Consider the following 14,073-nt stretch of genomic DNA (forward strand, 5'->3'; position numbering starts at 1 on the left):
CCTAAGCATAGCCTAACCTTGACAGGTACATGAAGGCCTAGGCTACAACCATAGCCATTGAAATAGCCTAGGCATTGAAATAATGTTATAATTATACATTGATTCTGTAATTGATTAAGTGATTATATGATAATATGTTGGGAGAGAAAAAACAAGATGATTTTCTTATTAAATATTTATTGTATGAATGCAAAAATCAAACTCTTAACCATGTGACACATCTATGGCTAATAGCCTATTATAGCCATGGAATTATGCAATCGTTAATTTATGAAACTATTTAATGATAGCTGTACAAAACATTTTCTCTCTAAGCACTTTTCTTTCCAATAAAACTAGCTCAAAGTGCTTACAAAGCCTATTAAATGAGCATTTTTGATATGTCATACATTTATACTTTAATAACAGACAAAACAATGAGCCCTCACTTTATTCTAGCTTTCAAATAATAATGAGATGGTGAAGTACATATTATCCCATGTTTGTATTATGTTCTGTGACTTTTGCTTTCATTTAAGCCAAGTAGGCTATTTGTGGTAAAGTAGCCTATATTTTCATACACTGGCATTCACAAGGCTCTGATTTATCTGATAGTGTGTTTTTGAAGTAAGGCAGTCTGCTGTATCTTTTTACATTTTTGTTTGAATTGGTTCTTCCTCATCATCATGTTGGACAGAGTCTTTTTCCTTCATTTCTAATTTCTCATTTTTCTCTGAAGGCAGTCCCTCCTTTTCTTTAAATTCAGCCTCGATTGCTACTGGATCAATGTAGGTGTAGAAGTAAGCCATGATGGAGAAGATTACACAGACGGCAACCAGGAGTGACGCGAAGAGTAAGTACTCAGCCCACTGTCAGAAAAACACAAAATGAAGGTTAGAGAGAAATTGATAAATCTCCATAGATGTGATGAGGATAAAGTTAGCAGTCACCAATTAATAAACTGTGGTTGACCATGAGTCCTGTACCTGTTTGTCTAACTTTGCCAGCTGAGCCACAATTAGAACAATAAAGTTGCCCACAGCTGTAGTAAGCAGCCAACCTGCCTGAAGAACTGCCTTCATGTTGCTTGGTGCCTGAGAGAAAGTGCACAATTTTATGAAGTACATACATTGTCACTGTTATTGTTTCCCGTCTGAAAGCCTTGCATTGATTCAATGGAGGACCATTTGCACAAGGATATTAGACTAGATTCAACACAAATCCACAGATCTCGGTAGATTTATGTTTTTGCAATCAGCGGTGCAAGCCTGAAATAGGCTAGTCTACACAGGGATATTGTTGGCACCTACCTGTGAATAAGAAAACTCTAAACCCGTCACAGAGAAGACTACCTCTCCTGCAGTGATGAGGAAGTATTGTGGAATCTGGAGAGCCATGTGAACACTGTTGGGTTGAATCTCCTCAACCTCCACAATGTTGCCACACTGGATAGAACAGACAAGAGATCTGTTAGTCTGAACACAAAAATGACAGATGTAGGCAATTGTTTTTACTCTTAGTATAGACAAGATCTTACATTTTCCCATGTGAGTGTGCTGGGAATGATGATAGAATAAGCACCTCCAAATCCAAGCTTTTTGGTGAACTCACACTGCTGTCCAGTATTAGGCCCACTGATTGTGAATACGCGCCTTGATATAAAAAGAGTAAAAATTCAAGGAATAATAATTTCACTCTGTGAGAGAGGTCTAATTCAGGAGATCTGATTCAGCAGTAAGGCCGAACTCACGTTCCATGTGCCATCAGGAAGTAGTTTGAAGCCATCATTGTGCTTATTGCTCCATAGTCTGCGCCGCTAGTAGACACATTCACTGCTGTGTTCAAACCATTGATAAATCTGGGCAAAACAGAAGCACAATGGTAAAGGGCCTGGAAAATTTGAATTGGTTTATTTTCAAAAGACTAACATTACTGCATATCTGACCTTAATGCATTGTTTCCTTGCTCGGGTTTGGCAGTCAAATCATAAACCTGTAAGCAGAGATCAAAGGGGTATCAAATAAATCACTTCTTAGTGGTAATAATGATTAATAGTAAATGGTGCATATTTGTAATGGTGCAAAATATTAACCACTCACCAACATCATATTGTTTCCAGGACCGATAACTACAGTCTGTCTCATTCCCTTTGTTACATTGTATGGAACTGGTCCAGGTGTAGTAGTGTTCAGTGAGACAGATATAGTGTCACTGTCAAATGTTATATACTGCTCATTTGCCTAAAATATGATTTAGGGAGTTGGATTTAGTGGGATTACACCAATATGTTGAGAATAACTTTTCAAATGTATCATCACATTCAGATTTTGCATGTCAGACAATATATTCGAGCACTCATGTGAAACCAACTCCTTCTTTATACTCTACCTGGTTCGGTCCAATTGGAAATGGCTCGTTAGGTGGAATAGTTACCATCAGACCATTACTTTGCATGTTTAGCACCCGAACTTGGGTCTGAGAGCTTGAGGGGAGGACAGGCAAGGTTTTCTGTTGAAATAAAGCAACATTATAAGTTCATATAGTACATTTAGAACTAGTGTATTTCAATGACAGAGGTTTGGGCATGTTTAGCATACTTTGTGTGAGTGCACTTACATCAATCTCAAGCTGAACCATAGAAGCAGAAACAAAGGCCATTGCTGCAAAAAACATGCCCACTGTCATTCTTCTCAGGGGCCTGTGGGACAAATACATGGTCATTACTTTTTTTTGTCAAGACTGAAAGAAATGTCAGCTGTATCAATCCTGATGTTTTTATTGCTTCTACACACAGTAGCTGTTTAAAAGAACACTCACGAGAAGTTTAGTCCACATTTCTCAATAAGTGGGTATATAATCCGGTCAGTTATTGGAACCAAAGTGAGAATCAAGATGGGGTTTAAAGTCTGTGAAATAAAATGCAACTTGTATGAAAATCTTAGCAGGAGATGATGTGAATATTAAACACTGAATAAGGGACATCAACAAAATCCTTTTTCTTTTGTTCAGTATTTGGTTAAAGTGATGGCACATACCTGCATTTGATCAGGCTGCAAAATCAAAAATCCCTGTATAGAGACAAAAGAGTGGTGAGGAGTGGTGAGACAAAAGTGATGTGTTTAAGGAAACAATGTCACTTGGGATGTTGAAAATGGTAACTTACAAAGTCCCCATTCATGGTGGTGGCTTGCAGAGTCCAGCGAGAACCCTGTAGATATTAATGTTTCTGTTTTAGTGGCATTCTCACATGCACTGCATACAATCACTTTAGATGTGAACTCACCAGAAACCTACAAAACCATTTTTCATGTCCTTTTTGGGTCATTACATTACTGGTGAGGGGCACTGAGTTTCTGCATGAGAACGTTTCTGGTGTGCACCAGATTTGTTTTCTTCTTCTTGCATATGTCCCTTTAGGGGCTTCGTATCATTATACAGTTCTTTACTAAATATTTAGTTTGAGAAAGGTATGAAATGATCCAAGTTACCTTTTGGTCAAACAGGGTCCAGAACATGGGGAGCGGCAAATAGAGGAACAGGACCTTCAGCACCATCTTTATCTGCACAATCAGAAGTTTCTGCAGGGGCAAGGAGAGAGAGGCATCATGTTCAGTGCACTGGTCCCATTGTAATATCTGATTTGAGATGTGTGCGCTAAGAAAATCATACATACATCATATTTTTCATTGGCCCAGTCTAGCCAGTGTTCTCTTTTTTGATACTGTTTGCTTCGGTGCCTGTAACGGTTCTTGATGGCAAACTGTAGCAACAAGTAGAATAAAGTTATTCTGTTAAGTGTTGAAGAGATACTGCAAGCCTCACTATTAACATATATTTCAATACTGCTGAGCATAATCATAAACACATACAGTCAACTTAATAAAATACACTTATACTTACACCAATGCATTTACACACATCCAGCATGATGTTTCCTTTTGGAGCGGTTTTGACATACATACCACTTCCCATTATGAAAACAACTGACAACAGAAATCAACGCCATTAGAGTTTATTCAAAATGTATAATACAAGTGATGGGGTGGTACTGAATTGAATCTATGCTCTTCAGTAGGACTGAGAGAATATAACCCACCTAATGCGACCACCATGAGAGCAGCAGGGACACCAAAGGCAAGAGGGTAGCACTTCTGTTGACTGTGAATGCCGCACTCTTGACCTGTGTGGGTGGGGGGACACATTGAGTCAGGCAGTCCCTCACCCCTCGCAATGTTAAAGAAGTACACAATTATGTTAGCAGACACAGAGAGACAGACAGAGAGAGAGAGAGAGAGAGAGAGAGACGGACCTGATTCTACTGAATAATGCACAGTACAATTTTTGATTAAGACAATACTACATGTGTCTTATCGGGAGAATGCTCCAGCTATGAAAGAGGATATAGTGAAGTGAAGGACTCAGTTTGACATTTGGCTCCCCACTTACCTCTTAGAATTGGGGTGACGATGGTGGAGAGAAGGCTTCCAGCATTGATGCACAAGTAGAACACGGAAAAGAAAGTACTCCGTTGCCTTGTCTGATGAGTGAAATGAAGGAAACATTAAATGACAAATGTCTTGCAACTCATTTCCGGCTCTATGTAAAAATGTGTCCACTGTGAGAGACAGGTGCCGGCTCCTGACCTGGTGGTCCTCAAACTGGTCTCCTCCAAAGGCAGATACACACGGTTTGATCCCACCTGTTCCCAGAGCAATGAGCACCAGGCCAATCATGGAGAGGACCCTGTGACAGAGACCACATCACAGCTACAGTATGAGGCTGAGGGGAGGCTGGGTAAAATGACTCAGTATCTTCTCCTATGCTGCCAGTGAGCCAATGGATGTTATATAAGTAGCAGAAGTGTGAAATATTAGAAAAGCACTTTTCCTACATTATTCTTCAAATATTTATTAAGAAGGTATTCAAAAGGTGAGGTACCAAATGCTACTCACACATGAAGAGACATGTTGTTTGGTGTGCCATCTTTATCTGTGTCAGTGATGTCATGAATGGCACTTACAGCCATCACAACCTGCCCAATTGCATAGACTATTGACAGGTATATGATTGTCCTGTGGGGAGACAAGAATTTGAGATGTGAAAAGGCAAGAGTGAAGGAATTTTTGAGAGGAAAGAGGTGTTAAAGACCAAGACTCACTTAAACTTTCCAAGCCACGAGTCAGCCACAATGGCCCCAAGGATTGGTGTCAGGTAGCAACAGGCCACAAAGACATGGTAGATGGAGGTGGCCAGATCATCATCCCAAAGCAAGAAGTACTTGAAGTACAACACGAGCACAGCTGGAGATATGTGAGGGAGAGATATTGGGGTCAACTACTAAACAATACTGTTGTTCCACGCTGCAACAACAAAGGCATATGCAGCACATGCCATGGCTTACCTCGCATTCCATAGTAGGAGAATCTCTCACAGAACTCGTTGACCACAATGAAGAATATGCTGAGTGGATAGCCACAGCACTCCACCTTCTGGTGGAACAAAAGAATTGTTAGAGAACAAAAAGGTGTGACTTGAGCAAAATATGTCTCTGCGCGCACTACGCAATCGACTTCTTCTGCACACAGATGTCACTCACTGGATTGTGTTTTTCATAACATAACCAGAAGCATCCTACCCTATGCCTCATTGCAATGAGATGCGTAAAGTCAAGCATACGTCCATGTAATCTGGCATTTGCATTAAAAATGAAGTGAAAAACGGTTACTTTCTCAACAGTTCTGCTGAAATGTGGTCAACTGTTTCTATTGTGATGTGTAAGGCGGTAGTTGCATTATGCTTGAAGAAGATTATCACAAAGTGCTGGATGGTGCAGAGAGTGAAACAAGTTGTACAAGGTTGCAACTGTCACTACGAAACCCCAGACTAGCTTGGGAAGCAATGGAGGCTTTTTGGAGGCTTGACATGGACTTCCAGCACTCAAGCCTAAGGTCATCCAAAGGTGAATCCAAAGGTGTGCTATCTGCCTAAATACACAGGTAAGAATCAGGTGAGGTAGGAGTCATCTGCGGGCTGTTTTTTATAATTTAAGTGAGGCCGTATACTGTCATATTCTGTCTAATTCATTGATTTTCTTTCCATATTTTCTTATCATTTTTATGTACTATCATATGACCTGCCTATATATCACATATCAACACTGCCTTTTTATTCTTAGTGTTACGTTAGACTGATTTTATTGTCTTTTTGTCTTCTCTGTGTTATGATACACTGATTTTTTCCCTCCATACTACTAGTCAACTTTGGCATCCCTTAAGTTAAGAAAAGTGATATTTCCATACATCAAATAAGTTTTAAAATTAATCGAAAATGCAGCAATTTTAATCTGTAACACAATAAAGTACTACACCACATACATTAGGGCTGAAAGATTAATCGATTTCTAATTGAAATCGTAATTTGAACTAATGCTATTAACAAATTGCGAAGGCCACAAATAATTGTACTGCTGACAACTCGGATAAGTTGGGAGTATTTTGCTTCTTCCTGAGGTAACATAATGAACATGTGCCAACATTTTAAAAGCCCAATAAGCAACAGTATAATGAATGCACAGCAAAAGCAAGCAAGTAGAAATAGGGCTGGTCTTGCCCAAGAAGTAATTTTAAATGTATAGTGAATACTGAAGAGAAGCTTGAAAATTATGTTGGAAATCAAATTGCAGTTGCAATAACTGTTTGAAATATTGCAATTAGATATTTTCCCCAAATCGCTTGACCCTAACATACAGTACAGAGTATATACATACGCATGAACATACACCTATCGGCAGGATTATCTTCAGATGCATGATGCATTCTGAGAAATATAGATTCAATGAATTATAAATTCCAGTCTGCTACCATGTCAGACTCATTTTAATAAGTACATAATGATGCCGCAAGTTAAACAAATACTTTTTTTTTCTATATTCAATGGGATATCACCCAACAATGTGTCCATATATGCTAACTTTGTATTTGGATAATACTGAGCATGAGAATACCTTACTCTGGAAGTATTCTTAATGTGTCAAATGTGTACTCACACTAATGGAATTGATAAAGGGCTTACTGAAGATTAAAATAAGAAACCAAAAATCATACAAGAAAAGTACAATATCTAAGGGCTATGGCAGACAGAACTTACCTTTGTCTTTGGCTTTTGATCATCATCCTTCTCCCCCTTTTCTGTTGGATCAATAATGTGCCACTATTAATGTCGGATAAGTATGGTAGGGCAATGATCAAACTGATGAGCAGATTTGCTTTACTTTTTTGTATGATCTTTTCTCACCTGTCATGATTGCAGAGATGTGCTACACCCTTCTTGCCCTGCTATATCCTTGCAGATTCCTTGTTGAAAGACTGGATTGACTAGTACGAGTATATGTGTAAGGTCTCTTATTAGACACCTGGTGGAGGTGGGTGGACTGTGTCCTGTTTTATGGTGTCTTGTGTGGAGACACGAGGGGAAGACAGTGGGAGGACAATGCATGCATGGCTGGACTGCTTCAGGAGGAGGTGAAACAGATCTGAATTTTATATTTAATTTGTTGTATCACTGGAGATGAATTGAAAAGTAACTCGTAAAGAAACAAAGAAGGTACACATTTGACTATTTTCACAATAGAGATGTCATGCAATCAGGAAAATTATGAAAAAAGTGACAACGTGGAGGAGTGTTCAGAGAGAACTGAATGACTTTTATTTAAAAGAGAAGTATTAGGGGGACATTTCTGTTTAAATACAGCAGAACAGGGACATTCTGTTAAATAAAAATAAAAAATACCCATTCCTTCCCAAATATAAAACGATTTCATTAAACACTTAAAAGGAACACTAAAATGGTAAAAGCTTCATATTACATCCACAGTAGGCTCCGTCACTGGTTTCACGCTTCATCACTTTGGCAAGAAGAATGAACATAATCTTTACAGTGTATGAAATAAACACAGCAAGAGTTCTTGCAAATATTGCACTCCTTTTGTATGTACAATAATAGACAGCTTGGAATATACGTATGCCATGGCTTCCAACAGTTAAGATTCTCAGTCTAAGACACTGAAGTGACTGACTGCTCCAGGGTTCAAAGAGCAATCTGTGTGACACAATGCTACTTTGTAAAAATACAACACAAGTGAATGAAGAGATATCAGGTTCTGTGCCACAAGTAAAATAGAACTAGAGTATGGAAATTTGAGTACTGTACATATAAAATAATCGTAAATAAACAATACAGATGAATAAAATAATATTAAATTGACTAAAAGGTTGGCTGAGTAATTCATGCATGTTGTGTGTGTATGTGTACATGTATTTTTTTAACATTTAAGAATCCCTAATGGGATGTCTCCACAGGAAACACTAGTGAACAAACCCAGACCAAGTCCAGAAGTGTCAGCCCAAGCCTGTGCACCTCTGAAGCACTATGGCCATCCTCTGCCATCACCCTCTCTCATGAAGCCCAACGCCTCCTAGCCACACACATGAATGTTTATGGACAACAGACCATAGACTCAACAATGGCCCCACGTAGTGTTTTGTCAAATAAGCAACGAGCAGGCCTCTCACAAGTCATGAAGCCCAACTGAAGGCTGAGCCTGTGCAAGGGATACTGTTGCAAATGGCAGTTGGCAGATTCCGCATCTGTGATGGAGAACTCAGAAGGGAGAGAGAGCTGAAGAGAGGTGGACAGGTGTTCCCACTGGCCAGGCATGATGGGCAGGCGCACGGAGGAGAGGGACCCCCCCCCTCACACCACAGAGGAGGAGCTGGGGATGCCCTGGATGGTGGCGCTGTTGGGCGTGCCGCTGATGGCGTTGAAAATGTGCAGTGAGTCAGGAAGAACGCTCTTCATGCCCTCTTCCACCGGGCTGATCTGCAGAGGACCGAGAGAAGAACACGCATGAGCTCTCAGACAACAGCATAGCCAACAGCACATCCGTATTCAATAAGTTCCAGAGCCATAGCATGGTGGATTAGCCTACCATCCGATCTGCTTGTGGTAGCACAAAAAGGACAAAAAGAAGAACAGGGCTGTTATTTCAGCACCATATATAAAGCAGACCATGCTGTTGCTTATGGTGATAAAGTGATGGTGTGGATTGCAATAGAACCAATGAGAGCACTGTCACAACTTAGGGGCATGCATGTGTACTTCTATCACAGCATGCAAAAAGCTTTTTATCAAGTGCGCTCATATGTTGTGGGGATGGTAGGATGTAAAGACTGGGCATGCAGGCCTGCTGTGATTGGACGAGGGGCCCATTCTTACTGGCTCGTGCATGATGGCAGACAGCTCTCTGGCCAGGTCCCTGTAGTTGGCCTTCATCTCGTCATGGTACTCCTGCTGGTCCTCTTTGATCAGGCGCTCGTTGATGCCCAGACCGTGCCCACAGGCCTCCACAAATTGCCTGAAAAGTGAAAAAAAAGGGTTACAGCAAGGGACGTAAGAGAATTACAGGAATTAGTGTGTGTGTGTGTGTGTGTGTGTGTGTGTGTGTGTGTGTGTGTGTGATCATCTTACCTGAACACTTCTTTGAGTTGCTTCACCTTGTTGTCAGGATACTTTTTGGTGCTGGCGTCATCCAAGAAAGCCCTGGCATAAGCGAGCGGTCCTGCGTTTACCTGGGGGTATGACAAAACCTTCAGAGTGAGCAATGGAATATGCTGAGTCATATTTTCAATCGCATATACTATCAGAGGACATTTAATTGAAGAACCCCTTGCTTTTATTTGATATGCATCAACCAAGTTGTACACTGTGCAAATGAAAAATGTTCCACAAGGTTTTGCATTGGTATGCAGAGATTGTATCCACATGTGGTAAACATGTGTGACTGAGCGTGTGTGTGAACTCGTGTATGGACATGTATTTGGTGCAGCAGTTTGAGTGAGTGTTGCTTACATGTGTTTGGGGGTGTGTGAATGTTTTTATGTATGTGTGTGTGTGTGTGTGTGTGCCTTTGAGCACGTCTCTGCACCTGGACACTGATGCTGCCCTGCAGCTTGAGCTGGAGGCGGATCATGTCCACCTCGCTGGCGGAGCACAGCTGCCTCAGCTCGGCCACCTTCCTGCTCATCTCGTCGATGGCCACCTCGATGGGGTTCAGGTCTGTGTGGTGTTGGTACATGACGGCAATGCGCTTCTTCACGTAGGGGAAACAGTGCGTGGCTGCAGGGGCGCACACAGCAGAGAACAAAAGGATGCAAACAACGTCTGACGCAAAGCACTGCAACCACGTTCATTATCCATTTAAAAACACGTGCGGATGTTAGTGATAACTGAAGATTTTCACATAATTGAAATCTGCCTAATCATCGAGTTCCATCCTTTGAGGTTCAGCATTATCAGGTAATGAAGATAAGAGGTCCCAAAGTACAGCCTTTATGTCGTATAATAATAAAACTTGTTCAGCGGGGATTTGGAAGGACCCCTGATAAACAGCTGACATGCTCAAAACGTAATCTGTGTTTTTCACAGGAAAGAGAGACTAAGAGTAGAGACACACAGAGTGACGAGAGATGATGGGCGAGAGGAAAACAGCGCAATCTAGAAAAACTGGACATGCTAGCCTCAATAACCTATGTGATGTGTGGATTGGGATGCCAGCCAGATGTATATAGAGAGAATATTGTAAAATCAAAGGCAATCTGTAATTGTTTTCATACATTACAGACATTTAACTCGACCAGAAACCTAAAGAATTTAAAGGATTCTATTTTACATACATTGTGTTCTGCGTAAATTCTAGAATTTCAGAATCTCTCTCTGTTGAAACTGCTTTTGGGGTGGACGAGGTTGGGGGCTGGCTGGGTTACGTACTGGTCAGGATGGTCCTCCTTTTGCACTGCTCCTCAACTCCGCCCTGCCGTTTGCCTGACACGGTAAAGGGCATCTCAAAGACGAAGCGGCGGATGTTGTGGCTCTTCTCAAAGTCTGTCCTCCTGTCCACCAGTTCCTTCTCCTCCAGATAAGGCGTCACGTGAGTCACCTGGATGTAGGCATACTTGGAGTCCAAGTCTTTAGGGTTTATCTGGAACGAAGCGTGATAGGGCAACATTTATACTCATAAATAGAAACAACAACAGATGCACCTCAGATATCTTAAGAACTTTTGATTTGCAGTTATGAGGGAACAAAACATTCTCTCACCCTGCCAGAGTCTTGAATCATCTTCACATTCTCTGAGCCAAACTTGTCTGAGTAGAGTTTGAGGAGCCTCTGGGAGATCTCAGACAGAGGGGTGAGTTTGGGTTCCTTGTAGATATACTCCTTCCCATCCTCATCCTCAAAGAACCCCTGGGGGAGGCCAAGAAATCAGTCACGGAGTGCCATTCATCATAGACAAACAACTAAATCAAAAACCACTAGACGAGAGTAATAGACTGTAAATGAGAGAGATTTTGTAAAGGTGGCTTCAGAATTGTGATGAACCTTGCAAACTCAAAAAATGACATCATCAACATTCCCTTACATTCCTTATGAAAACAACCAGAGGTTTTGCTTGTGATAACAGAATGACGTTTCCTTGGAAAACCTTATTTCCAAAAGATAAAACCAAGGGTGTACAAGGCGTAGTTGTGGTGACTTATCTCTATCTTTGCTTTTGTGCAAAAGGTCAAAACAGACTGCCTCTGTATCTTACGTGGTCAAGCTCAAGGCTCATCAAATAAACACACTGAATGTAGGAGCATGTGTACAGTGAAATGAATAAGAGGATTTATAAGTAAATGAATGAATATCTTTTCTCAAGGGAAACCCTGAAGCATAGTGATGCATTTCATCCGGGTCATCAATTTACTATTTATTTTCCGTACAGTTTATCAACTACACAATGCTCTAATGAAGTGGATTAGCTAGATGACCACAATGAAACCACTCTGAGGTACAATGACAACAGTCTGTGAAACTCCAATGATGTATGACTGTTGATGTAAGCAGTAATGAACTAGCACAACCAACAGGGCTATCACACTCCTACAGCGCTAATGGGGAATGAGCACGGCATCCATATCAGCTCCATTTACCTCACTCCCAGTGTCAGTAAACTGGTACTGCTACAGGGTCACAGGGTGATAGAAAACAAGACCAGAGTTATTCCAACACTCCCCGAAAAACAACATCTCAACAGCACTCTAACAGAACGATGCCAATGGGTCAATGATGTTACGCACTACTTGAGCTAGTTACAATCCACTCACTAGTTCTTTTCAGTAAAACCACAAAACCACAACAAAGGTGAAAGCAAAAGGTGAGCAAAAGTTGAGTTGATTAGTGATAAGAAAAGCCGATTGTGTATTAGAGGGCTCACTCCAGTGCTTCCAACACTACCACCACATGCAAAACAAGCCACAAAGCAAAAATGGACTGAGGAGCAGATTAACGAAGAGCAGCGCTGTGCCATGGCAGAAGCGTGGTGATGGGTTAGGGACAACACGGCACACCACACTCAAACGACGGCACAGCCCAGGGCAACTTACCGCCGCCTTCACAGAGGATGCAAAGCAGAGAGAAACCCATTAAAATACTAAACCAGGGAGAAAGGCCTGGCGTACACACCATGCTCATGGACCATGCTGTGGCCCCAGGGACAAATACCCAGGGCAGTTCTCATGCTGAAATCAATCAATTACTTCATTGCTATCCAACTTTATCATTTAATTGATCAGTTGATCAGTTACTGAAAGCCTGCACCTTTTGTGGAAATGTGAAAATAAAATCGAACAACCTTGAAACCAAGAGCACTTTGGATGAAGTGTTCTCTGTTATCAACTGACTACATGACCTCTGAATCATCCCTCTTTTCATAACTCCCAACTCCACTAACTCGACAGGCCCTGGTCCTCTGTCTCACCTGGCCAAAGAACGCAACTCTGAAGTAGGTGCCCAGCAGCCGTTTGCCAGTGTGCATGACCTCCGTCACTTTGCTGTAGGCCCGGTGCAGCGTGTCATACAGATGAGCCAGTTTCTACAAAGACCAAAGAGACAAAGGTTGAGTCAAGAACACAATACTCACAATACTCCCACTGGGGCATCACGTCGGCCCAGACCCACCCTCATCATCCAGGCACCCTACAAACACGGCTGTATCTTTTGAGAGTGCTGCCTGGGGAAGAAAGAGCGCATTCTGTGTGTTACCTCAAAGTCCCGGCGCTTCTCATAGATGGGGATGATGAGTTTGTAGACATCGGAGATGAGCTCGTAACGCTCAGCCTTCCACAGACCGTCCGCACACTCCTCCAGGAGCTCCATCAGCACGTCCTGCGGAGCCAGAGCAGCACTGGACATCACGCCACAGCTCAGTCCAACACTTCATATCACAAAACTACCAACTACATCAAATCATATATAGCAGGGTTTTTTTCAACCAGTGGTCCGTGAGGACATTGCTAGTGGATTCAGTAATGTAGTTTCAATGTGGGAATCAGTATTTTTATTCAGTGGTGCTCCTGGGGTTGCGTAATTAGTCAGAATGGTGATCCCTGGTTCACAATCAGTTGAAAACCCCTGCTATATAGGATGGCTATGTAATCAGAGTATGTTTGGATCTAACTTGGGCTGCACAACACCTGATGCTTTTCGTAACCATGTAAACCCAAAGCACTTGTCATTATGAGGCATACACTGACTATTGATGTCTTTCATATAGTTGTGCAGGGATGAACATGATTACTGTTTATTATATAGCACCACTGGGTCCGTTCTATTCCTCTTAATAATAATACATTCTACATAAACACATATCCTACTGTGGAGTAACATGAGATGTTTAATTCAGTATACAGTATGCACTGATCTCTGAGTGGTCTTTCTAGCTCAGCGTTCAGAGGACATTGAGTTTGATATAGCCGTACATATCTGATTCTCTGATGATAAAAAAAAAAATGACTCAAGATAGCATCATGGCTATATACGATAACACAGCTGGAAGGCCAATTGGGATTCATGTCTGTTTGAGATAAGCTCTAGAGATAAGAAGCAACTCCTCAATTACTCAAGCTCCAGTATTACTTCACAAAGCTACAGGTTCCCCTGCCCACAGAGCACGGCGTGTGAAGTGCAGCCTGCTGAGGGGGGACGCCGTGCGTGTGG

General features: G+C 41.6%; 2 protein-coding genes across 9 annotated transcripts in view; both read right to left on the reverse strand.

The window, feature by feature from the left end:
* Positions 1-308: 308 nt before the first annotated feature.
* slc15a1a (solute carrier family 15 member 1a) lies at positions 309-5,402 on the reverse strand. The gene is made up of 21 exons (XM_076263851.1): positions 5,381-5,402; positions 5,138-5,279; positions 4,932-5,051; positions 4,623-4,722; positions 4,426-4,516; positions 4,076-4,159; positions 3,880-3,962; positions 3,653-3,739; positions 3,468-3,557; positions 3,143-3,187; positions 3,015-3,047; positions 2,797-2,885; positions 2,596-2,677; positions 2,368-2,487; positions 2,079-2,219; positions 1,925-1,971; positions 1,730-1,837; positions 1,517-1,631; positions 1,290-1,424; positions 966-1,073; positions 309-848 (listed from the first exon to the last, which is right to left on the reverse strand). The coding sequence occupies exons 1-21, from the start codon at positions 5,385-5,387 to the stop codon at positions 630-632; spliced, it is 2,046 nt and encodes a 681-aa protein (XP_076119966.1). The 5' UTR covers positions 5,388-5,402; the 3' UTR covers positions 309-629.
* A 2,258-nt stretch (positions 5,403-7,660) lies between these two features.
* LOC143100566 (dedicator of cytokinesis protein 9) overlaps positions 7,661-14,073 on the reverse strand; it is an 80,475-nt gene continuing 74,062 nt past the window's right edge. For all 8 annotated transcript variants that reach the window (XM_076263858.1, XM_076263854.1, XM_076263860.1 and 5 more), the window contains 8 exons: positions 13,120-13,242; positions 12,836-12,949; positions 11,134-11,280; positions 10,804-11,014; positions 9,962-10,152; positions 9,505-9,605; positions 9,253-9,391; positions 7,661-8,856 (listed from right to left, as the gene is read on the reverse strand). In XM_076263858.1, the coding sequence (XP_076119973.1) occupies positions 8,731-8,856; positions 9,253-9,391; positions 9,505-9,605; positions 9,962-10,152; positions 10,804-11,014; positions 11,134-11,280; positions 12,836-12,949; positions 13,120-13,242 (1,152 nt within the window). In that variant the 3' untranslated portion in view covers positions 7,661-8,730. The remainder of the gene's footprint in view (positions 8,857-9,252; positions 9,392-9,504; positions 9,606-9,961; positions 10,153-10,803; positions 11,015-11,133; positions 11,281-12,835; positions 12,950-13,119; positions 13,243-14,073) is intronic.

Source organism: Alosa pseudoharengus, unplaced genomic scaffold (assembly GCF_046254945.1).
Source record: "Alosa pseudoharengus isolate Yale_2024_CS ecotype anadromous, Long Island Sound unplaced genomic scaffold, YU_APseudo_1.1 YU_APseudo_1.1_scf_3, whole genome shotgun sequence".
Lineage (NCBI taxonomy): Eukaryota > Metazoa > Chordata > Actinopteri > Clupeiformes > Clupeidae > Alosa > Alosa pseudoharengus.

Bases quoted from the DNA above. Each gene is read 5' to 3' on its own strand.
- slc15a1a (XM_076263851.1), bottom strand. The intron at 3,558-3,652 runs GTATGTATGATT...TTGCCCCTGCAG, and splicing joins GGGCCAATGAAAAATATGAT to AAACTTCTGATTGTGCAGAT. The intron at 1,074-1,289 runs GTAGGTGCCAAC...ACTTTCTCTCAG, and splicing joins TAGAGTTTTCTTATTCACAG to GCACCAAGCAACATGAAGGC.